The sequence below is a fragment of the Podarcis bocagei genome, assembly GCF_964188305.1.
Source record: "Podarcis bocagei genome assembly, chromosome: 3".
In the NCBI taxonomy this organism is placed as follows: domain Eukaryota; kingdom Metazoa; phylum Chordata; class Lepidosauria; order Squamata; family Lacertidae; genus Podarcis; species Podarcis bocagei.
In genome coordinates this window covers 79,213,354-79,237,960 of record NC_138127.1, presented here as the reverse complement: position 1 = coordinate 79,237,960, position 24,607 = coordinate 79,213,354, and the positions used below count along the sequence as shown (strand labels likewise).

The window sequence follows — 24,607 nt, the reverse complement described above, 5'->3', positions numbered from 1 at the left end:
GTGGGGAAAGTAAGGTAATTTCAGACTCTGGTCTTATGATAGGGGTTCCTTAAATGGGTCATGTGCATGTATTCAGTCACTTATAGTAAGTCAGTCCTTCTGTTCATTAGGCTAACTCCCTCTTGTGTGAGAGTGCAGCCATTTTGGCTACCTAAGCAACAGCACCCACAATCTGAACATCAGAAACAGAGGGAATGATAGCAGTTCATTGTTTCCAAATAGATGTGTTTATTTTTCTGAATGACCTGTTTACGTTAAAAAGTATTGCCAGGCGCAGAAATTGATTTCCTTCTTCATATCTTTCAACTGCTTTGTAGGAGCTTATCTGTAGAAGTGCTAGTTGTGGAGCTCTCAAATGACTTGCAAAACACCGTCTTAAACCAATGTGCAGCACAGCCACTGGGAGAGAAAGAGAGAACATAACTGTTAGAACTTACTTAGGGCATCTGTTTGGACATGTTCAAAGCTTCACCAAAGTTTTCTATGGTTCCATCTTGGTAGAGCTGCTGCTGCATCATGGGATCTAAGAGCCTGCAAACAAGCGTCAGTAGTCCTGATTCTGAAGGGAACCATTTTGGCTGTACCACTTAATCCGTGGAAAGGTCATCGCTCAGGGACAAAGCAGATGAATACTCACTGGTGGCCATCGAGACTGGTGGTGATGTGTAAGGCAGGGAGACAACAGCAGGTGGAGTAAGAGCAAATGACAAGCACAGCCAACTAATTCTGGTTTTCACCCCATCTTCCTCCCTACTAAGTTCTGTAATGGCAAAACTCAGACTAAGGAAGAAGAAGCTGACACCCAGTGCCAGCCCCTAGACCAGTGCCAGATTTACGTATAAGCTAAACAAGCTATTGCTTAGGGCCCCACTCTCTTGGGGGGCCCAAGAAAATTTAAAGGGAAAAAACCTGGATTTTTTTTTCCAAAATACAATGGTGCCCCGCAAGACGAATGCCTCGCAAGAGGGGAAACCCGCTAGACGAAAGGGTTTTCCATTTTGGAGGTGCTTCGCAAAACAAATTTCCTATGGGCATGCTTCGCAAGACGAAAATGTCTTGCAAGTTCCTGCGGGGTTTTTTTCCTCCCCCTCCCCTTTTTCCCAAGCCGCTAAGCCGCTTATCAGCTGATCCTAAGCCGCTAAGCCGCTTAACAGCTGATCCGCTAAGCCGCTTAACAGCTGATCCGCTAAGTCGCTTATCAGCTGATCCTAAGTTGCTAAGCTGCTTATCAGATGATCCGCTAAGCCCGCTAATCCGCTAATAGCGCTAATCCGCTAAGCCGCTAATGGGCTTGCTTCGCAAGACGAAAAAACCGCAAGACGAAGAGACTCACGGAACGGATTCTTTTCATCTTGCGAGGCACCACTGTATAAAATAAAAAACAAATAAAATAAAACCTACACAAAACAGCAGTGTTTTGTGTTGTGTAGGCTTCTATGATGTAAATAATGGGCCCTGCCTGTTAGCCTGCTCCCCAAAATTACCATATAGCATATATTCAACACAAAAAACAACGGCAATTTGTTGTTGACAAAGGGCAGCTGGACATATAAAGGGCCCCATTACCTTCAGTAGCTTAGGGCCTCATCAAACCTAAATCCAGCCCTGCCCTAGACTGGTTTTAAGTAAGAAGGCAGGCAGGTGTGGGCTGGCTACAGGCAAACTGAGGTAGGGGGGCATTTCCCCATTTGCCCCAATGAATCAGCCTCCATTAGAACAGAATGCTTTGCATACAGAAGGGCCCAAGCTCAATCCCTAGGATCTCCAGGTAGGGCAGGTAAATTCCTCTGTCCAAAACCCTGGGGAAACTGCCATCAGTCAATGCAGACAATACTGAGCTAGATGGAACAGGTCTGGTTTGATATATGGGAACTTCTGAGCAGTTGAGTCCATATTGGGAGGCATGTAACAGGCCTCATTGGTACCTAGAGACCCATGTGATTCAGCCTCCTGCCAGTGTAACTTAGATCTTTTCCACAATTCCCCCAAGCTTCCCCCAAGAATGTTACTCACTTGAAGTGCATGATGCACATGCCCTGCCACACCAGATGCATGGCACCTGGAAGGATCACCCAAAGCCTCATTCTACATTTTTCTGGCCAGAATCAACCTTCTGCACACCCGCAGACCCAGGAAATTACAGGAACAGGGTGGCAGTGGCAGTGAGGGTCCAAAATAGATTAGCAAGCCTGGAAATTTCTGAGCTACAGAACAGTGACAGTTGTTGGCATTTCACCTAGGGTGAATAATCCCACTAGATTGGGAGCTGGGTAGGAGACATATTGCATGAAAACACATCAAATTTCTTGCTGGCTGACAGAAGAAAAGGTAGGTCAGAGTCTGCTTCCCAAATGCCATTAAATAAAACTGAATGCTCCTAACATCTCTGATGGATGTGGCTTTCATTATAGTTTCACAGCAAGGTTCCTTTCTCTGACTACAGCAGGCCCTGACATCTTTTGTATTCTAGCCAAAATAAGGAAAAAAAGAATCATCACTCATAACATCTAGATCATTGCTAAGACCTATCAGGTCACTTATTTTCACCTCATTCTGGGCAAGAACTGCTTCCCTCATGCACATTTTCAGTTGTTTTGTCTCATTTCCTTTGAAGGTGGATAACAAAGATGAACACAGAGTGGTCATAACAGAAATATATTTATATCCTGCTCCCTATGTGACAAAATGAATTGCTGTCCATATATAGCCTACGTTTTCCTGATGAATTTGACAATACTAGCTCTGACAGCATTATTGTTTTTGGCTTTAAAAACTCGGAGCCCAATTCTAGTCATTTTTGCTCAGAAGAAAGCAGAAATTCATGCTGAAGCTTATGAAGGCCTCCAGTTTTGGATTTTGTCAGCTGCTGAAGCCAGAGAATTCCATTCCAGACTCTCATCGCTGTTGCTGCGACCATCGCTCACCTACTCATCCTTGTTTACAACACCTGGCTTGTTTACTACTACTACTAATAATTATTATTTATTTATACCCCGCCTTCCCTAGCCAAGACCGGGAAGGGGGGCTAACAACCAATAATAAAAACAAGTTGATTAAAATACAACTTAAAAAACAAGATTAAATTACAACAATAAAACATTAAAATGCAGCTTCTTCACAGGAAGAGAAAGGAAAAAAGAAAGAGGGGAAGGGAATCAAATTGGCTCCAAGCCAAAGGTCAGGCAGAACAACTCTGTCTTACAGACCCTGCAGAAAGAAATCAGATCCCGCAGGGCCCTGGTCTCATGAGGCAGAGCGTTCCACCAGGCCGGAGCCAGTGTTGAAAAGGCCCTGGCTCTGGTTGAAGCTAATCTAACTTCCTTAGGGCCCGGGACATCTAGGGTGTTGTTATTTATGGACCTTGAGGCTCTCCGTGGGGCATATCGGGAGAGGCAGTCCCGTAGGTACGAGGGTCCTAGGCCAGTACAGGTGTGGGCAACCTGCAGCCTTTGACCTCATTTCAAGCCAGGAAAGAGGGAACTGGAGAGAGAAAGGAGCACAGGAGATGGAGAAGCTGGAACAGATCAAGCAATGGAAGGATAAGAGGAGAAAACTCTTGCGAACAATCAGTTCTGGGCTCTGGCAAGGATGTCCCAACTCTGGCAACCCACTGGGTGGAAAGGAAAAGGGAGAGACAAAAAAAGGAAGAAAATAGTTGTTCTGTCCATTTATGGTTTGGGGCCTGCCCACCAGTTACATGAAGCCCTGGCAAATTATCCCCAAGGGAATGCAGAAGAAGATTCCCTATCTTTGAGCTAGCAGATGGAGCCGACCAGTGCAGCCCAAGTTTCCCAGGTGGGTGGGACAGACCCCCTGTCAATCACCTGACGTCATGTATCCCATCAAATTTCAAAGGGATTGGTGTGACTGCCAATCAGCTGGTGGGTTGTTACAATGACCTCCACTGAAGGTGCACTCCCAGCTCCAATCAGCTGGCTGGTGGTGGAAGCGTCCCTTCAATGAGGCTTGCTTCATTAGTTCAAAGCATTTGAATGTGTGCTGCTAGTGCCTGTCAGTTGAGTGGCAATGAGAGCACACATTGCTCCCAAAGCAGAAAGAAGATGAATGCATGGTTAAAAGGGCTAGAACTTGGCTCTTTATTGCCACCTTGATCTTAATATCTACTGGGGCTAAAGACTACCCAGGATTCTACCTCATGCATCCAAATATATTCCAGTCAGTGAATTATAATGTGTGAGCTTATCCACTAAGATGTGCTCTCCATCTTAATACGCCGAGCTGTGGTTTTAACAGGTATCCTAGCTGCATCAGTACTACTAGAAATAATAATAAATAGGTGTGATTTAAAAGCAGTGGTGATTTTATTTGGGCATCTAATTACCACCAATCTGTCATAATGCAACTGTGCAGAAGCTTAATTCAGTCATCATTACCTCAGCCAGAGAGAGCTGGACAACTCCATGCTTATCCTTGTCTAGCATCTGAAACATTTCTGAGTGGCAAAAAAAGAGCAGGTGTTATAGTCAAACAGTAGCATTTGGTACATGAGAAATACAAAACCTGGGCATGGGGCACAATTCCGAGAACCTGGCTTCTTCAAATCAGGTTACTTCAGTTTTATCAGCTGTGGGACAAGCTTTGTCCCAGATCCCAGACTGAATCTCTACTATCCTCAGGTATGGCTGAGAAAATGTCCCACCTGAAACCCTGGAGGTCCACTGCCAGTCAGTGTAGACAACGCTAAGCTAGATGGTCCAGTGGTCTGGTATGAGACATCTTCCTATGGTGTTGGCAACTTTAAAGGGTTGACTTAGTACTTCCAGACTGTTCAACTTCCAAATACTGGTTTTTGTGGTTTTTTTAAAAAAAGTATTGTTAATACTTATAAAATGGCAAAACAGCGAAGGCATGAAAGTTGGAAGAATTGAGCTGCTGGTCACTGGAGATGTCACAGATAGCATCCTGCAGATGCCTATGGATTCTCACAGTCACATTGCCTATTCCATTCACAATGGAGCACCTGCACTATCTTGAATGAAAATGAGATTGGAAAAGTGGTTTCACTGTAGCAGAGACACTAGATGGGGCATGGGGAGGAATGCAATTAAGATGATCTGATCATTGTATATTCTTGTGCAATCCTTGTCTGGAAAGCACCTAAACTGGGATATTTGGGCAGCTACACTATTCTCTGCATAGCAAGATGGTAGTCACACACTGGGTGAGGTTTGCAAATCAATCCCTTTGGCAGATCCTATTAGACCTTGTGGGGGATAGAATGTCTTCTGCATCTGAGTTTCTGTATTTGTTTTGTCAAAAGCAGAGTCTGACAAGCTTTGGGATCTTACACTAGCTTGGGAGTAGTTGGTTACTTATCTAATTTGGCAAATTACAGACATTTTGGTCCCTTTTTCCTTGACACACAGTTGTTTGTGCTCAGGTTAAAAATAGGGATAGCTCTTTTGCTTGTTAGAGAAAAGCCGGGGTGGTGGTAAGGGAGACACTCCAGAGTATTTTCTGTCATTCTACCTCCTTTTACTTCAGGAAGACTTACTGAAGAGAGTCTCTAGGCGAATCATGCAGGCCACGAAGCCATCAAAGTCAATGGTCATCTTGCTGCCAGCATAGCGGAGAGCTATACTGTGCTGGATTTTGTTGTTAAGAGTGAAGCCTATATGGAAAGGAAAGCCAGGCATGAGTAACACAATGTTTGGTGTTGATCCACATCGTTCTGTTTCATTGCACCTGTTTTGTGCGGTTTATAGTACTTCTGCTATGGGGCAGCTATATAAATTAAGTAGGTAAATAAATGTGGCAAAAGCAAAATGTCACTTGGAGAAGGAATTGAAATATTTTCCTTGAGGCTTGCATTTGTTTCATTCTGGATTGTTTTATACAATGTTTTGATGTGTTGTAAACCGCTTTGAGATCTTTTTCTTTAAAATATAAAGCAGTATAGAAATGAAATGAAATGAACAACAACAACAACAACAAAACTGCTGCAGACAGACAGTGATGAAGTCTTATTAGCTATTCCATCCTGGCAGGTTTGTTGGTCTATTATGTTCTCCTTCGCAGTCCCCATTGTTCTCAAGAGGTAACAGAACTAACACTCCCTCATAATGTTTTCTAAAATGACACATTTTAATGCCAATTCATGGGAATTCCCTTGACCTATATTCAGAAGAGAAGCACCTAATTAGTGAAGCCTTAATGCACTCCTGGGGCTCCAGCCAAACGAAATCCATTGCAGGGAGTCAGTTTCATGCACAAGATATACTTCCTATCCATTTCTTAAAGCTTCATTTAAGCCGAGGCTGAAGCCACAGTTTGCTGGCCTGAATGGAGGAACACATTTGCTGGAAAGTCAGCAATTCCCCATATTGTAGCAATAATCTGCCCCCCCCCCAAGACCAGATGATCCCCATCCACCCCCTATAGAAACAACAAAGATCCTTGTGGCACTTTAAAGATTAATAGATGCTTTGTAGCATAAGCTTTTGTAGACTACAGTCCACTTCATCAAATGCTTGAAATATTATCCTCAGTTTGCAGAGGGTATTGTGAGGGGAGAAAGGAGGATTGGAGCCAAGTGAAGCTGATGCATATGACCTGCATGAGAAGAGACACTGGTCCCACTATGGGCCCTGGGAGGATGCCCCAGTGGTCACATGACACATGGAATGTTCCTTTCCAAGGGCACAGGGAGAAGTACAACCTTGGAGAGGGTGATCTGATGCCTCCTTCTCACCCCTGCAGAAACCACTGCAGCCTTTGCGCTGGCAATGTCATAGCTGGGAAAAGAGGATGGAGGAAGAAACAGCTGGACATAAAAAAGCTACAGCTATGCCGCTGTTTAGATAGGCCACACAATGGTTCACATTTTCATATGTCCTTAGGGACTTAAATGAGAGGTGCCCATAGAGATCAATAGAGAAAAAATTTAATGTAGCTGGGATTGGCACCTGCATGTCTACTCCCCCTTCCAAAAACCCAGAAATGGAGGGGAAATATCCCAAGTGGGGTCCAATGAGGGCTGAGCATGTGCAGGGTGCATAGAAAGGTGACCAATGGCTGGAGAGAGAATCAAGGAAGAGGATGGGGGTGGAATAGAGTGTCAGGAGTGCCAAACAGAAGCATTCCATGCAGCAACATTTTGTTGCAAGGCCCTAATTCCTGAAAGTTTCCCTGTAATATAGACTCCCCATCACCAGCATGCTGTCCGCCATCTCTGTCGAAGCACAGCTGCAGGAGACTGCTGCTGGGGATGTTCTGAGTCATATTCTCAATTCAAGCAGGGTAATTATGAGGCCCAACAAGCCCAGTATGTACCTCATATGAATGGGCATCCAAGAACATGTCCCAGAATCATTTGCAATACACTTGAGCTGGGTGACAGGTGTAAAAGATTCCTTGACATGGAGGATTGGGTACCCTATAGGTCACACAAAAGACCACTGGCACACAGTAGGGATGGAAAAATCTGTCAGTTTCGATTTTCCTATCTTTCCCATCTTAAATTTATTTCTCCAAATTCCCCTATTTGAGTCTTTAAAAAAAACACCTCATGGAAATGCATGTTAATGCAAATTTCTACACATACACCTACTTGCAGAGTCATAGCTTGGGGGGCAGGAGGGTGGCCTCAGGCACACATTTTTGAGGGAGAGCAATCAGGGGGGCCCACGACACACACAGTGCTCTAGCCGCTGAGGAACAGTGGCAGGTGGGTTGGACTAGTGGACAGGTAGATGGGGGCAATGGGCAAGGAGGCTGAGGTGCACCCACACCTCAGCTGCCCAGCCCACCAGGGGTGGAAAACTTGCCCCGCCCTGGATGCCGCTGCATTCTTGTACATAGTTTTGACTAATATACATGTTTTTGCAAGCAATTTCCCCTAATATAATACACCTTTCTATGTTGTTTTCAGTAAGGTATGCATATTTACGCACACTTTCCCTGAAAATATGCATTTTGTATCCAGTGATTGGTTGGACAACTGCATTGCAAAATTCAGAGAGGTGCGAAGTTCAAAGGAGAACTGTTTTCTGCACCATATATTGATTCAAGAAATGCAGATTAGGTGGCTTCTCGTGTCAATTCAAAAAGAAGTTGGATTTCTGGATACTGACCTGCTTCCGTGAGAGCATTTCTCATTTCATGTGCATCTATGGTCCCGGAGAAGTCAGTATCCACTTTCTTATAGATTTCCTAAGCCAAAGAAATAGGGAAGGCTGTTGGTTGTCATTTTAGGCTAATTTTAGAAGACCTATCAGTTTGGCTAGGATATTCACTGCTGCTCATGCCTGGCAAGGGAGCCTCCTCTCTCTGAAAGCGTTAATGACTGAAGGAGAGGGAGGAATTCAATTAACTAATGGCAAGCTGTGTGCCCTGGGAAATGGCTCCCACAGGGCTGGCAACTTGCCCACCCACATGGCAAACGGGCCTTTGAGAAATAACCCCCTTCCTCTGGCAAAGGCTGTAATATAAAACTCTATTGAGATTAATACTTTAAAAGAACAACAGACAGTTCTCGCTGCCAAATGGCTTCTTATCCAGCACTAGCTGTGTAATTAGAAGCTATTCTGGCCTGTAACTCAGTAGGAAGTTCTGCCACAGTTGTTCTTTCACACTTTCATCCACTACTGCAAAAGTAATCAAAATGTTGAGTACCGAGGGCCCGATAAGAAATATAGTTGCATATAAGTAGCATAATTTTCATGTCATTTTCATGTGTGTGGCAGGTGCCAAACTAACAGTGGGAAGACATTTAGCATTCTCCCATCCCACTCTCAGTTATTAAGGATGTGAGGAATTAGGCCCAAGGCCTAACTGAGTCCAGTATCCTCTTCTCAGAGTGACCAATCAGAGGCCTAGGGGAAGGAAGTGTGCATTTCGAACCCAGAGGCAACAGCATTTTCCCTACTTTTGTTGCCCAGCAACTGGTATTCAGAGGCAATTTGCCTCTGACAAGTGAGGTAGCCTGCAGACACAGAGAACCAGGCAGGGGGCCTTCTCGGTAGTGGCGTCCGTCCTGTGGAACGCCTTCCCATCAAGGAGATATGTAGCTATGCAGCCTTTAGAAGACACTTGAAGGCAGCCTTTATAGAGAGGTTTTTATTATGTTTTATATATGTTGGAAGCTGCTCAAAGTGGCTGGGACAACTCAGTCAGATGGGCAGGGTACAAATAAAATTATTAATATTATTATTATTCCCATGACTCCCAGCTTCCATGAAAAAAAAAGAAATCAGGGCACATGACTGTAGTTCATTAAGGGTGCTAACCTCACACAGCTACAATTCCCAGCATCTTAAACAAACTACAATTCCCAAGATACCCAATGAATCCTTAGTCATGTTTTAAATGTATAGTGCGGATGTGACCTTTGCTTTTTAACATTTGTGGAACCTGAGGTACGAGGCAAAATGTACAGAGCCAATTCTTCTCACTCTTTACAAAAAACTAGCCTGCTCCATGTTTTCAGTGTTTTTCATTTTTCACATAAACACACCCATAAAAATGCCAGTGGATGCCCATGCTAGTAGCTTAATTAGGGAAGAGGCATTTAAAAATATGGGCATGTCAGTGGGATATAAGACTATTTCCTACCCTTGGAACCCTTGCATGTACATTCCATACCCCCACAAAAAAACCACATATTTCTGGCATTCAGGGCTCCATTTCTCATTCATTTATGGATCAAAGAGAAAGAATACATTTAGAAAAGAGCTGCTTTACCAGATATTTCTGAATCTTCATCCAAAGAATCTTGAATTCCAAAAGATCCAATGTACCAGTTCCATGGTTCTGTAGAAAGTTAAGGTCTAATCTGTGGGAGCAAATAACTCTTTCCCCCCTCCCCTCCCCTCCCCTCCCTCTTAGCCAGTAAGGACTTCTGGCCTAGATAAAAATGAATGACTCATTAAAATGTGCCACTTTACCTGATGCATGAACCTGCACTTTAAACCCACCCAGAGGAGGCACACCTGCTGTTTTCAGTTTGCTTAGATAAGGGTGTGATGAAGATTCCTACGCTCTCTTTTGCAGAGTGATTTATTATATTTTCGTAGGGCCACATAGATCATGCTTTGGACTACAAGAAGTAGCCACCTGCTTGAAGTCCTTTTTAGGAAATACTTTTGTTTTAAAAACCTGCACACATTTCAAGCAGCCCAAGTTCCATTTGCTACAATTCTGCTGCTTTCTTCCTTTAGAAAGAACACAATGACTTATCAGCAACTCCTCCCGTTATCCCATCAAAGCACAGATAAGGACCACACCTTCTTAACTTTAACATTGCCACAATATCAGGTGCTTCCAGAATATTTACTGGGACATTAATTGCTGAAATGCAAATTGGGCTCAGAGGCGGATTATGAGGAGTGGGACTGGTTCAGCCGAGAGGGCGCCGCAGGGGGTACCGCAACAATGATGAACAACTGAAGGTGGGGTTGGACACCAAATTTTGGCACCACGCAAGGCGCTGCTGAAATTTTAAAGTCCAAGTCCTCCACTGTTAGGCCGTGATTATATGCACACTTACCCGTGAGTAAGACATTTATTTATTTACATTTAACAGGATATTTGTATGCCACTTAATCGTCAAGACCTCCAAGTGGTTTGTATAAAATAGACATTTAAAATACTGATTAAATCAACATAAAAAAAATCAAAAATCAGAATGTAAGTAAAACCAGAGATGAGGAAGCTGTGGCCTTTCAAATGCTGTTCAGCTCCCAACTCTCATCCTGCCTAATTATGTTTTGCTGGGGCTGATGGGAGTTGGAGACCAACTATATCCGATGGGTCATACCTTCTCCACCCCGAAACACATAATAAAACAAAACTGCATGTTAAAATGCCTGTCAAAATTGCACATCAGACTTGCCTAAATAAAAAAAAGTTTTGCAGGTGCTGAAAACAATATAGCGACCTGCTTGGTCTCCACAGGCATTGACTGATGCATGTGGAGGAGCGGAGACGCGAACCCGGTTCACCAGATTACAAGTCCACCGCTCTGAACCACTACACCACACTGGCTCTCTGGCTGAAGAAGGTCACACTGCCCACCTCTGACTCTGAGAACTCACACTCAGAAGCTCAATTTGCCCCTCACTCTATGAAAGTGATGACTGTAAAATAGGCTGCGCCTCTTAAGTGAGGAGGCTCCTTTCACTGAAGGTGGAGCTAGAGCAGCAGCTCCTCTTTAAACCTCATTTTGAGCCTTAAATAGGCAACAACATTCAAGTTCTAATCTTATGGACTCTTCAGCCTGATATGGCACCACTAAATTCTGGCCTCATCTTGCCTCACCAAAATCTAAACCAGGTGTGGGAAACTTTGTGGTTCAGAAACATCTGGAAGGCTAGTGGTTCACCACACCTGACCTCAGCGGTGTGCAGTCAGTGGACTTGAGGAACTAGGCTAGTCCCCTAAATTTTCCCGGTAAATTAAGAGTATTAAAGTATTAAACTCTAGTGCCTTCTTTCCAAAGCCCAGGAAGCTTCTGTACAGCTTAGGGAGGGAGGCGCGATGCTCATGCATGCAACATCAGGAAATCCCGGTGGCAGCCTTCACCCCCGTGTGCCCTTGCAAGCTGGCACATCTGGCCCTAACTACTCCCCTATGGAAAATTTCACTGCACTGCCTGACCTAGACCTTACCCCACTTTGGCTTACCTTGTTCTGTTGCTGAAACCTTAACTTTTGTCTTGGGTCAGAACCCCTGCATTGCAGAGGCTGCCACATGGAAAAGAACAGGCCCCTCTCTCTGCCGTGCCAGTTTCCTACTTTGGGGGTTTCTGTGGCATTTGTTCGTTTGTTTTGAGGAAGGAAAGGAGCACTGCTTTTCTCCCATCTGAAGTGGGCTGAGTCTATTCTCCTGTCTTTACTCCCTTTCCCCACATTCAACTGCATGTGTAGACCAGCAGAGAAGAAGACAAATAAAATAGAACAGAGGAGTTCAGCCATCATGTAGGTGTGGAGACTGAGATACCAAAGGCTTCTTTCTAAGTGCACGGTTCTGAAGGCCCTAGGGGTGCACCTGAGTCCAGTTCGACCATTATTTTTCCCTATGCAGACTTTCTGCTGAAGCAGCACAGCTCATCCCTCTAGATTACAGCTTGTCTTCTCTACCAGCCCTCCCTGTGGCTCTCTGCCAGCCACCTGGCTACACAGCTATATTAAATTCATTCTAGCATGTTAAATCATTTGCATTGTTAATTACTCTCCTATGAGAAAAGGGCATGCTGTGAAGATTGGCAGTTCCTCCCGCTTTTATTTCCTCCATATTTGCCGAGCCATGTGGATAGGAGGGGCCGGTTTAACCATTTGGCCCACTCTCCCCACAGCTCTCCAAATCTCATTGTACACCTTCCTTGTGTATAAAAGGAGAGCAACCTATGATCTGATGATAGGACTAGAATCGCAGCCAGGTGGTTCATAATAACACAACCACGGCTAAATCCAGGCAGGGATCGTTGACAAATTCTCATACATCCCAGCAGAACTTGAACACAATACAAAGGGAAACCAAGACCGCAACTAGAAACAAAGGGTTAATAACCTTGCTACACTAAGCTGTTTAGATCGACACTCTGCACTTTATGCCTACAGCAAGTGAAGACAGATGTGCCAGGAAAATGAGACACGTTAAGCCCTGCCTTATCTAGTCAAAAGGTTCACAAGGGAAATCCAGTAGAGAAGAGTGACATTTAAAGGATACATCTAAGAGGCTGATCATTTCCCTGCAGGTGTTTATGCTGAATCCATCACTGTTAATGTCTCTTCCTATACAATGAAAAAGGCAAAAAATATGTTAGACAAATATTTATCTGCATTCCCTGGAAACACTAGGGAGTTATCTTTGTGCATGGTTAGCCTTTGCAGTTAAGGAAAAATATGCTAGATCATTTTGAAGACAGCTGAACATCTCACAGAGGGAAGTTTCTAGTGCTAATTCACAAGAACATCAGCTGGAAGATGTGATTACAAGGCAAGAGCTGATTCTGTGGCAAATCAGTTCTCTTTGTGGTGCCCCCCCAGAAAACAACTTTATTTTAAACATTTTCAAAAAGAAAATATAAACATGCACAAACTAATCTAAGCTGGATCAATGCTTCACCTAAACTTTTACCCACTCTACAACCCTGCAATTCATAGTAGAAATGAACTTAAATAAATGTGACCACTGCAAAATTCTCATGCATTCTCTGAGGAACTGCAGAAATATGCATTTTTTTGTATTTCTGACTTTATTAGGCAAAATAACATAGCTATCATTCTGAAAGTTGTATAGCAATCAGTTGCAACAATAACAAGCAATTTAAGAAAAGCATAATGGCAGCTACGGTTAAGGAATTATTCAGACTGGTTTTGAATATAAATCTGAATATAAGTATTTGAGTGTGTATTTGAGTCTCCCCCCACAATTATGAAGCAGTGACTGCAACTTACTCTTTGACACAACTCTGTTCAGAACAGCCTGAAGTTCATCAGCAGTCATTTCACTGTTCTGCAGAAAAGAAGTCAAATCCAAGATTTAACAACCGTGGCAACCAAACCCTTACCTTCTGGCTAAACCTAGCCTCTATCCTAGATGTAATGTCAAACAAAAACCCAAGAGAGACTTCTCTGCCCCAGCTCTCCAAATTCAATTTAAATTTATTTTTAGTGGATGATAGCTGTTGAGTGTGTGAGTTAATGATAAAAGGCCAGGGACAAAGGGTTCCACAAGAAGTAAACAGAGCTCTAAGAAGACAAAGGGATGCTCACACTGTTGATAAGGAATGTAACTACACAATGAAGCTGGTGCATAGTATATAGTAGAGATGGTGAACTTGTGGCACTCCAAATGTTGCTGGACTATAAAGCCCATCATCTTTGGCCAGTGACCATGCTGTCTGGGGCTGATGGGGGTCAGAATCTAGCAACATCTGGAGGACCACAAGTTCCACATCCCTTGTATATAGGGCTGGTAACCCTATTCTCTTCAAATGTCAGAATAGCTCCATAAGCACACTCCCATTCCAGGGAAGCGCTCTCTCTCCCATAGAAGTAAATGGGACAAGGCCCTGGCTTACTGTAGATTGGTATCCACAGTGATGTTCTATATGCACGTTACAGCTACTGGATTCGGAGGGCAGTGTTTAGAATCATGTCTATCAACTGTCCTACTTTAAGCGGGACATCCTTTAATAATAATAATAATAATAATAATAATAATTATTATTATTATTATTATTATTATTATTATTTTATTACTTATACCCCGGGCATCCCCAGCCCCTCGGGGTGACTTTCAACTGGATATTAAAAACACAATAAAACATTAAACATTAAAAACTTCCCTAAACAGAGCTGCCTTCAGGTGTCTTCTAAAAGTCAAATAGTTGTTCATTTCCTTGACATTTGTTGGGAGAACATTCCACAGGGCAGGTGCCACTACCAAAAAGGCCCTCTGCCTTTTGCCTGGATTCCAAGATGTCCTGTTTTGGCTCCTGAAAGAGCACAGCCCCAAAAGATTCCTTTTTGGGGGACTGTGCTATCGCGGAAGTCACCTGGGTGCCACAAGAGCATGGCTCTGAAAGACATGTGGGGGTTTTTGGGAGGGTCACATTCTTCCATGAATCACATGACTCATGCAGGAGCACGGCCCTAAAAGACCCGCATCCCGATTTTCCTCTGTGGCACATTGATATGTGGAATAGGTTAAAAGGCAATTGGGGTCTACAAGGCGCTGTTCCTTCATTGTCCTGTTCTTGAGCAGGAGCATATTAAGTTGCCAGGGGACAGATAAGATCAGACTTCAGGACCTGAGAGAGCTCCAAGTGGACAATTTGGTCCAATGATGTCTAAAGGCCTTTTGTGCTTCTCAGCCCAGAACACCTCTCTCAGGCTCCACCTCGTTCCTGGGGAGAGGTGAGCTTAAAGGACCAGTTTCCTCTCTGTCAGTTCCCCCATCAAGTGATGGGGAACATGGTGCAGGAATAAAAAAGACTGAGAAGAAGAAAAGCGGCTTTCCAGGAGTCTTCTGCCAATTGCGTTAGTAAAAAGAAGCAGCCAATGCACTGGGAAATCTTTGAAGCATTTGCCTAATTCTGAATATTTGTCATAGCACAGAAACCCTCTTACCTCCCCAGAAAGTTTTTGAAACAGGCTCTTGAACTCGCTGTCTATGTCCTTGCCTGCAACATGAGGCTAAAAGAAATCATGAATAATGTTACATTTTACACCAAGGTCTGAGGCTTCCTCCAAAGGGCTCCTGAGTCAAAATAAGCTCTGAAAGGAACAGAAACCTGAGAAGCTGGCTCAGTAAGCATAGAAACTTAAAAGGTTGCTTTTGCTAAGCGGAAGCCTGTCATCTCTGCTACGTTTGTCAAACATTGTGATTGATCTTCGGCTTTATGGTGCAGAGTTTTGCTTCTCCAGAAACGAGTTGTGCAAAGAAGTCAGTGAATTAAGCCTTATGGATGCAAAGAAAGCACTATTTTCTTTAGCGTACAACACTTTCTGGGCTACAACAAAGAGGTCCTCAGCTTTTGCAGTAATAAGGCACTGTATCCCAAAGCTGAATCTGTGAATTTGACCCCACTTGATTTGCTTACCTCATATGGATTTGCAGCCACAGTATCACCCATTTCCCTGTGAGGAAAAAATAAGAAGAAGAATATAATTAAATGTCCTGTTCTTCTTATCATAGAAACACTCAGAAATAGCTTACATCAAAAATTGCAGTGTGCTGAATCTTGGTTTAGTCATGCTTAGAGTGGGCCCATTAAAATAAATTGCAACCCAATACAATTAAGTAAAATCAAACTACAAAGATTTAAGTTTAAAAATGCTAGAACTTAAAATGATAACAATCTTACAATAGTTTTGTTTTTTAAAAAGAACAGTTTAAAACAGTAACACGATCAAACATTAAATCCCTGTTGAAACAGAAATGTTTTTGGTGTCTCTCTGAAAAGACAGTAAAGATATATTCTGATGCATCTCCAGTGGAAGGTTACTCCAGAGGTGCAGTACCACCACTGAGAAGGCCCTGACACTCATGCCTACTTGCCTGATGATCCAAGATGAAGGTATAGAGAGTGGCGGACCTGAGGCAGACCTTAAAGCCTGAGATTGTCTGTATGGGAGCAGATGAGGGCTAGCCCACGTAGCACCCTCCAGACATCGCTGGACTACAACTCCCATCACCCATTATCATTAGACACAGACTCATGGAATTCTAGTAATATATGAAGGGGACCGCATTGGCTATCCCAGCCTTAAGGTAACCATGCAAGATCATTTACCTACTATGGACAAAATGGTTCATTCAGCTTAATACTCCAGAACCAAATTATGTACACTTGCTTTTGCTGTTTCCATCTGACATGGACTTAACGTCCACCCTGGTCCTAAAAAGGAACGTTTTCAATCTAATTGAAGATTTGATTGTCGTCCAAAGAAAAACATGCTAAATAGATTCTGGTGAAGGAAAGGGGATTTAAAAAGGAAAGAGGAAATCGGTGAGTGGAGGTGTTCTCACCATCACCACTTTTCTTGTAACCTGTTTGTTGTTATGATTGCAAGTTGTTTTAAACTATTTTTAATGTGGTGTTTAATGCTGTAATCCACCCTGGACCTTATGGTCAAGGGCAGCAAACAAACAAGCAAGCAAGCAAAATGTCTATGCATATAACTTAAAAGTTTTCTTCACCAAACTCCAAGATCCACCCCAACTATCTTTTCATTCGTCTTTTATTATATCACTTCAGTCACTATGCCAGCAGAGGCATAATGAAACAGGGATGAATAGTCATTACTCCCTAATGAGAACTTAGAGAGCAAAAAAAGGAGGGGGGTCCATGAGCTATAAGCCTGAGTAGACACCTGATCAAGCCACAGCTTTGATGCACTGAGTGCAAAGGCACAATGCCTTTTGGCACATCAGGGTAAAAGATACATACTGAGCTTTAGCCTGTTTCTCTGTGAAGACTCTAAGGCAGAAGTCTCCATCTTTGAAAGGCTCAAATGTAGAAGGTACAATGAGGTATTCTCCCTGAGCTAGGTGGAAGCGGTTTGAGACTTCACGCAAGTTGACGTATGTGTCGGTGCGAGCGACAGGTGGATTCGTCAAGAAGAAATCTCTGCTTAGGTGAACATCAGTTTGATTTCCCAGCTAGTGAGAACAGTGAGAATGAAAAATCAGGTTAAAACAGCTAGCAAGACATAGGACACAAGAAACAATTCCATCCAAGTGGGAGCATAAACCAGGTAACCTTTCCCCAGTCAACATACTGGGTCTCCTCTCAACTTTGTGCTCCACATATTCCTTGCTGGACACCAAGGTTCACCTGCTAGGATGTTGTGATGGCCGCCAACAGCAAAAGGGGATTATTCATTATTTATTATTTGTTTATGTTATTTATTCAATTTGTATATCGCCCTTCATCCGAAAATCACAGGGTGGTTTGCAACATAAAAATACTAAATGAGAACACAAAATGCATAAAACAAACACTAAATCAAACCAATAAATTAGACAAATTAGTGGCGGAGAAGTCTATCAATGGCCACTAACTGGGATGACTATATATTGCCGCCAGTTCTAGAGGCATTTAGGGCTCATAATGCCAGTTACCAGGGAACACAAGGAAGATGCTGCTGCTGTGTTCATGTCCTGCTTATGGGCTTCCCATAGGCATCTGGCTGGCCATTGTGAGAACAGGATACTGAACTAGATAAGTCTCTGATGTGATCCAGCAGGGCATTTACAGCATGTAAAGGTAAAGGTAAAGGGACCCCTGACCATTAGGTCCAGTCATGGCCGACTCTGGGGTTGCAGCGCTCATCTCGCTTTATTGGTCAAGGGAGCCAGCGTACAGCTTCCGGGTCATGTGGTCAGCATGACTAAGCCGCTTCTGGCGAACCAGAGCAGCACACAGAAACGCCGTTTACCTTCCCGCTGGAGTGGTACCTATTTATCTACTTGCACTCTGACGTGCTTTTGAACTGCTAGGTTGGCAGGAGCAGGGACCAAGCAACGGGAGCTCACCCCGTCACGGGGATTCAAACCGCTGACCTTCTGATCGGCAAGTCCTAGGCCCTGTGGTTTAAACCACAGCGCCACCCGCGTCCCTATACAGCATGTGGCTTTCCCCAAATAATCCCGGGAACTGTTGTTTGTTGAGGGTGCTGGGAATTGTAGCTCTGTGAGGGTTAAACTACACCCAGGATTCTTTGAAGGAAGCTATGTGCTTTAAATACACTTTTCATTTATGGTGTGCACACAGCCTAAGTTAAGTGTTTCAAATAACTGGGTCTGCTGTTTTGAGACAGCCATAACTAGCATGTGGCACACAGTTGCTCTCTAAATGAGATTTAATCTCTGCTTCACCAGTCTCTTGCCATCCCCCTGCCATCTCCGTAATCTTCTTCCTACATTTTCCCTACAAACTGATGAGTTGGCATATTAAGTTTATCAAAAACAGCTCATTTTCTTCTGCACCTTCCACCAAATGCTAATCTACTATCCAAGCTTGCAACACACAAGCACCTTTATAGTATAACTGATAATACAAATCTGTTCCAAAGCTCTGCATGAGTTATAAGAGGAAATTGGGTGCCTTAAATTGAACAAAAGCAAAACAATAAATGTTTAAACAGTGCCTTTGCAGCGTGGGCTTGCATTTCAAAATATGACTCATTAAGGCAAGGTGGAGTTTGTTTGAAACAGGGTGTACTCCATTGTCTACTGATAGCATATATCTCTTAACTAGAAATGTCAAACAGCAAACACACTCATACATTAGCAACTGGAATCAGGTGCAACTTCCCATGTTGGTCTGATGCAGAATTATAGCCTAGAATATCTTTACAATATGCATTGCTGTGATTATTAGGCATTGTTGTGGAAAGCAACAGCTTAATTTGTTTAGAGCATCTGGGTTCCAGCAGGAGGCTGTCACCTTTCCCTTAACTTGCTCACTTAACTCTAAGCTTCTCTTCCTGCAGTGTGGTTTGTGCAATACAGTAGCAAACTGGAAGTGTGGGGAAGCACTACCACTTCTAAACACACACACACACACACACACACACACACAACACACACACACACACACAGAGAGAGAGAGAGAGAGAGAGAGAGAGAGAGAGAGAGAGACAGCAGCAGCAGCAGCGTGACATGCATGGTTTTATACAACCACCACTCCGAAAGAAGTTCCTTGCTGGACCAGACCAAATGTCTACCTAGTCTACCATCTTGTTTCTGACAGTGGCCAACCAGATACCTTCAAGAAGCCCACAAGCACAGAAAATAAAATCAATAGCCTTCGGGGGGGGGGGGGTTCCTCCAGCCACTGGTATCTGGAGGTATACTGACTTAGGGAAAATGGCGGGGGGGGGGGAGGTCCTATTCAACCACTATGGCTAATAGCCACTGATAAGCCTCCTATCAATGTTTTCTTTTGTTTGAAAGCTGTCTAAAACAGGCATAGGCAAACTCGGCCCTCCAAATGTTTTGGGTCTACAACTCCCATCATCCCTAGCTAACAGGACCAGTGGTCAGGGATGGTGGTATTTGTAGTCCCAAAACATCTGGAGGGCCGAGTTTGCCTATGCCTGGTCTAAACTCATAGCCATCACTTGTAGCAGTTAAGCATCATAAGTGTGTTGTGGGAAGTACTTCTTTTATCCCTCCTGAATCTAGGACAAGTCACTTTAATTGGGTAACCTTGGCTTCCAATATTCTGATAAAATGTGGAAATTCTCTCCCAATCCCCATTTCTGTACCACACAATTTATTTGTTTTTAAACTTTAATGTTTACCCCTGCCCCACGCCCAGCAAACTTAAATAAATCAATCATTTATGAGCAATTATTTGGGTTACATATAACCCTCCCCCGTGGTCAGTCCACACATGCTTGAGGTGTGCTGTGCTGAACCAACAAATCTGACATTCAGGAAAGCCTCCTTTCAAAGAAGCAATGTAATAGGAGATGAAAAGCACATTAAACACCTCTGAACTGCCATCTGAACTTTCCCTGCAAATAAGCCCTTAAGTTAAAAGTTTTCTTTCCTTCCTTCCAAAAATAGTCAGCATACACCCTTAGAAACCAAATGTCCCTCATATGTCAGCAGGGCAATTGTCAGTTTGGGGCACATCAGCCTTCAAGAAGCAGTAGATGATCTTTTTATTTTGGAGGATGCATATTTCCTGCACAGTTTATGTACCTCTTTTGGCACCTGCAAGAAACATATAAAAGGGAAGAGACATAAAGGCCTGATGGAAGACGGTGGCTCTATATTTTTCACAAGCAGCTGGATGAAAACTCAACCGAAAGAATATTTAATGAATTTGAACAGCTGGTCTGTTATACCCTTTCCTGCACACTCAGTCAAAGATGAACTTTTCTCAGCAATATCTCTGCTCCAACTTAAACATTCAGTCATTTTTGCCTGGTTTGGTAATCCGAGGCCAATGCCAATGAAAGAGCATCTTAAGAGAATTTTTGTTATACAATCTGGTTGTGCACTGCACTAGTCTCCCCCACCAGGGATGGATTCATGTACATCAGCCTGCCTTGGCTTTGCATTCACAAGATTTGAGTCTTTTCAAGGTATTTCACAGCTGAGCTTTCAGGACGGAATTCTGAAGAATCTTGCTGAATGCAGAAAGCTACTTTATGGCAAGGCAAGGCATCTATCCAGGTAGCTGAATGCTATTTATTCAGAGCAGGAGCAGTATTTCCAACCAGCTACTGTGGGTTGAATCTGGAACCTTGTCTGAGCACAGCATGTGTTCCTCCGCTATTTTATGGCACCACAGAATAAATGCACAGAGAGAAGCAATGCTGTTATTGATAAGTACTCAGGCAGGTGTGGAGAACTGATCGCACACCAGCTGTTGGTGGACTCCATCTCCCATTCACCTAGTCACAGGCCATGCTGTCTGAGGTTGATGGAAGTGGAGCGGGGCAGAAAGTATCAAGGAGCAATGAGTAATATACCTGATAAAGGGAGTAGCCAATACTGAGCAGCCCTTCCCCCATCCTCTTCTGCCTCCTACGGTTCTTCTGCATCAAGCCCACCAGGATGCTGCAACATGGTTCGCTCCCACTTCCTGTGTGGTCGTCATCTGGCTCATCCAGCCTAATTTTAAACTGGGGGTTGGTCCAGTATGTTGCTGTAAAGGCAAAGGTAGAAATATATGTAAGAATCACCAGAGAAACGAGAGAGGGGTTTCTTTGCTGCTAATGCAGCCAGGTTGAGCTGCAGGGAATTGTCCTTAAGAATGAACTGTACTTTGGCTTCCAGCCTGGCTTTCCCATTATATTTATATATTCTATGCTTCCTTCGCCACCCCTGCCCAAGTATGCTATATATTTATTGCAGTTATAATGAATCAAGCTACTAAGAGACATTCCCTCGGGGGAGCGGTGACCAGCTCAAAGAGACTGCAGTCATTAACACAAACCCGTCATTTATCCTCAGGAGACTGTTACTGGGCCATTTCATATAAGATACAACTCTCAGATTTGGCTTGAAAATGAATATTTTAAAATTTAAAAACCTTCACTCACAATTTAAAACAAACCTGTTTCCTGTCTTGTCCACATGGAGAAGATTGTGGTTTGTGCAAACCATTGTTAGGTAACAAAACAGGGTATCAAACCAGGGTATCCCAGTTTCTTAACTATGGTCTGCACAAATCATTCCCTGCATTTAGACAAAACAGAAAAAGGTGTTTTGTTACCAAAAAAGAAAGGAGAAAAAGCAGCTTCAAAATAATGTGAAGAGGGGGAGTGGTGATCCTAAGGCCCACTATGGCATGTTTGTGTTATGGTTGGTGTCTAACTACGTCTGAAGCCATTAATTTCCCAGTTAAGAGAGATTTTATAACATGCTGATATTTTTCTCTTCTCTTCAGCTCTTTCCCAAACCATTTCAAAGTGGCATTCCACTGACACCAGCATCGCTTCTATTCAAACAACTGTTCGTGATCTGTAATGTTTGACTTTGAATGCTTTCATTATTATACCCAGATTACATCACTGAACCTACCAGGGAATGGCTCTTACAAGTAAAATCATGTGTTTTTTTAATTCTGCAGAAAAATGTTTTCCCACTTGAAGACATTTTTTTAAATGCTTAATTAATGCACGCCATACTGCTATTCGTTTTAATTACATATTCAGGCTGGAGCCCCAAACAGCAATGGGTTTAGGAATTAATTTAGCATTCGACACATAAAAACAAAACAGTTATTTCTAGACTATTAATATATGCAATTTTATGGTAAACACTGCAGTTTGGTCCTTTTTATCACAGTTGTGCCATACTGAAAAATGAATGAGATGTATAACTAGAACTTACACACACACACACACACACACACACACACACACACACACCAGTAATGTATGAAAACAAAAATGAAAAGCAATGAAAATACTAACATGAACACTGCAAAGTAGAGTTTAACACTTGAATTTTGATGTTCCTGCCATGCTGTTTTCCCAGCAGCAGCAATATTTGTTCTCAGCAGGACTAGGATGGAGTGGAGCAGAGCAGCAGTGAGCAGTGAGCAATGGGGAGCAGCAAGTCAGCAGTGGCAGGTATAGGTGTGCCTGCCTCCACCTGGGTGCAGCCCCCACCCTTGCAGATGCTCTGCCATGCTCCATCCCAATCTTCACAAACAGCAGCACCGCCACAGGATGTAGGACAGCACAACAGCAATGTCCCACCTCTTGTACTTTGACCAGATGGCATACAACTAAACATACAGGGGAAAACTCCCTCAGAACTACACAGCAGGTGCTACCTCACTAGAGATCATGCCCATCTGCCTGGTTGCTACGCGACACCTCCACCACCACCGTCACCTCGGTTAGCTGACTCACTGACAACAGAAATAACTCTTAAGTTGCAAACTGAACGAGTTTTCCCAACAGGCACTTGGGAAAGAGCCTGGTCTACAATTGCCCCCATTGGCTCAAATAGTGAGACCATTGAAATAATCTGCAGGCAGTCCTACAGTACAGAAGCTTCCCCTGTCAACAATAGCTATGGCTAGTGATTGCCTTCTCCACAGTGACATTACCTGGGTAATTTTGGCACCCACCGGCTGTGGAGCCCCGTCTCCAGTTTCCGTTGAACAAAGTCATACCCCATTTGTGGACATGGTTGCTTGTCAGGGTGTCAGGAGTCAAGTTGCAGATCTCAAGCCTTGTGAAGTTCCTTTGAAAATCTGAGAAGGACATCCTGCCATAGGAGCAGAGCATACGAGAGTGCTTAGTGAGTCTGGAACAAAGCCATTATCCACTTGCCATTGATTTATCTTCTACTGAGACAGCAGGCAGCAATAGCACAAGGGAATTATTTGGCGTTACAAAGCTCTGAAACTTCTAGGAATCCCCATCAATAATGGAAGGCCTACAAATTCTCAGTGATTAGTCTTCTTGTGTCCAGTCAGTCATGCTATCCTTAGCTCATACCAAATTAGAGTCTAGGACTTGCCATTCCCACACTGGGAACTGCTTCCCACATTACATTTCAAGGGCCAGGTCCAAGTTGCTGGGGATCTCAGGGCAATAAATGATAAAAATCCCTCTCTTACCAACAGCTGTCATGACAGAGAAGAGCCAACTGCACGGCAAAATGACTGTAAAGAACAGCAGCCTAATAGCCTGGTCTACTCCACACATATATTTCTGCTGCCAGTGAAGGAAGATGTTGCATAGCAGTCTCTGAACACATGCAGAGTGTTTTTATCTTACCACTAAGCTGCAGTTGTCTGACTCAGCTTCTTATGCTCCTATGAGGTTTTTTGCCAGGAGTGTGTTGTGGGTGTTCATCCCATTTCCCCCCCGATGCAAGTCCAACAAAAATCTTCACCACCACAACTGCTATTAGCCAATTGTCACCACAAGGCATCATTGATGTATTACGGTATTTTAATATTTTGTTGGAAGCCGCCGAGAGTGGCTGGGGAAGCCCAGCCAGATGGGCAGGGTATAAATAATAAATTATTATTATTATAAATTATTATTGCAAGGGGGAGATTTTCATCAGGACTATGTGAGGAGGGGAAACATGAAAACCTCTCTCCTTATGTGCCACAGTCCTGACAAAAATCTGGCCTTCCTTCATCTGCTGTTAGCAATTAGAAGGCAAATGACACAGCACAAGTGATGCATTTAACATCACATCTAGTGTCACCCTCGCACTGCAGCATGTTTATCTACATTCTGCTATTGATTGAAAGGTTCTTACCAAAATTCACCATCATCTGCCTGCTTATCCAGAGCTGCTTTCTGCTTGGGGTCAATATAATTCCATTGTGGAGCACTGCAGGGATAGGAGAGCATTACAAACCAAACATTGTGCCAGTACAAATTAAGCATGAAATAGTTGCATATGTGTATGAACGCAGTCCTATCTCTGAGCCCTGAGGGACCTCAAGGGTGCCACCACTACAGGCGCTGGGTTCTGCCCAACTCGGAGACAGGGGTGCGTACGCACGATGTCACACAACCAGAGGAGGCTGGGAGGGACACAAGAACTACCCACCTTGGAAGAATGGCAAATGAAGGTGATTGACTACATGGAATTGGCAGAAATGACTGGCAGAATCCGAGATCAGGGAGAAGATTCG

The 24,607-nt window shown here is 43.6% G+C and overlaps 1 protein-coding gene across 1 annotated transcript in view; it reads right to left on the bottom strand.

The window, feature by feature from the left end:
- Positions 1-208: 208 nt before the first annotated feature.
- Positions 209-24,607, bottom strand: part of LOC308582874 (calpain-8-like) — a 41,182-nt gene continuing 16,783 nt past the window's right edge. Inside the window, exons 8-21 of the mRNA XM_081186415.1 lie at positions 24,226-24,300; positions 23,054-23,214; positions 20,961-21,136; positions 20,185-20,196; positions 16,919-17,130; positions 15,569-15,605; positions 15,096-15,161; positions 13,419-13,476; positions 12,688-12,752; positions 9,703-9,771; positions 8,094-8,172; positions 5,516-5,632; positions 4,395-4,453; positions 209-399 (exon numbers count right to left, since the gene is read on the bottom strand). Coding sequence (XP_081042541.1) covers positions 376-399; positions 4,395-4,453; positions 5,516-5,632; positions 8,094-8,172; positions 9,703-9,771; positions 12,688-12,752; positions 13,419-13,476; positions 15,096-15,161; positions 15,569-15,605; positions 16,919-17,130; positions 20,185-20,196; positions 20,961-21,136; positions 23,054-23,214; positions 24,226-24,300 — 1,210 coding nt within the window. The 3' untranslated portion in view covers positions 209-375. The remainder of the gene's footprint in view (positions 400-4,394; positions 4,454-5,515; positions 5,633-8,093; positions 8,173-9,702; positions 9,772-12,687; positions 12,753-13,418; positions 13,477-15,095; positions 15,162-15,568; positions 15,606-16,918; positions 17,131-20,184; positions 20,197-20,960; positions 21,137-23,053; positions 23,215-24,225; positions 24,301-24,607) is intronic.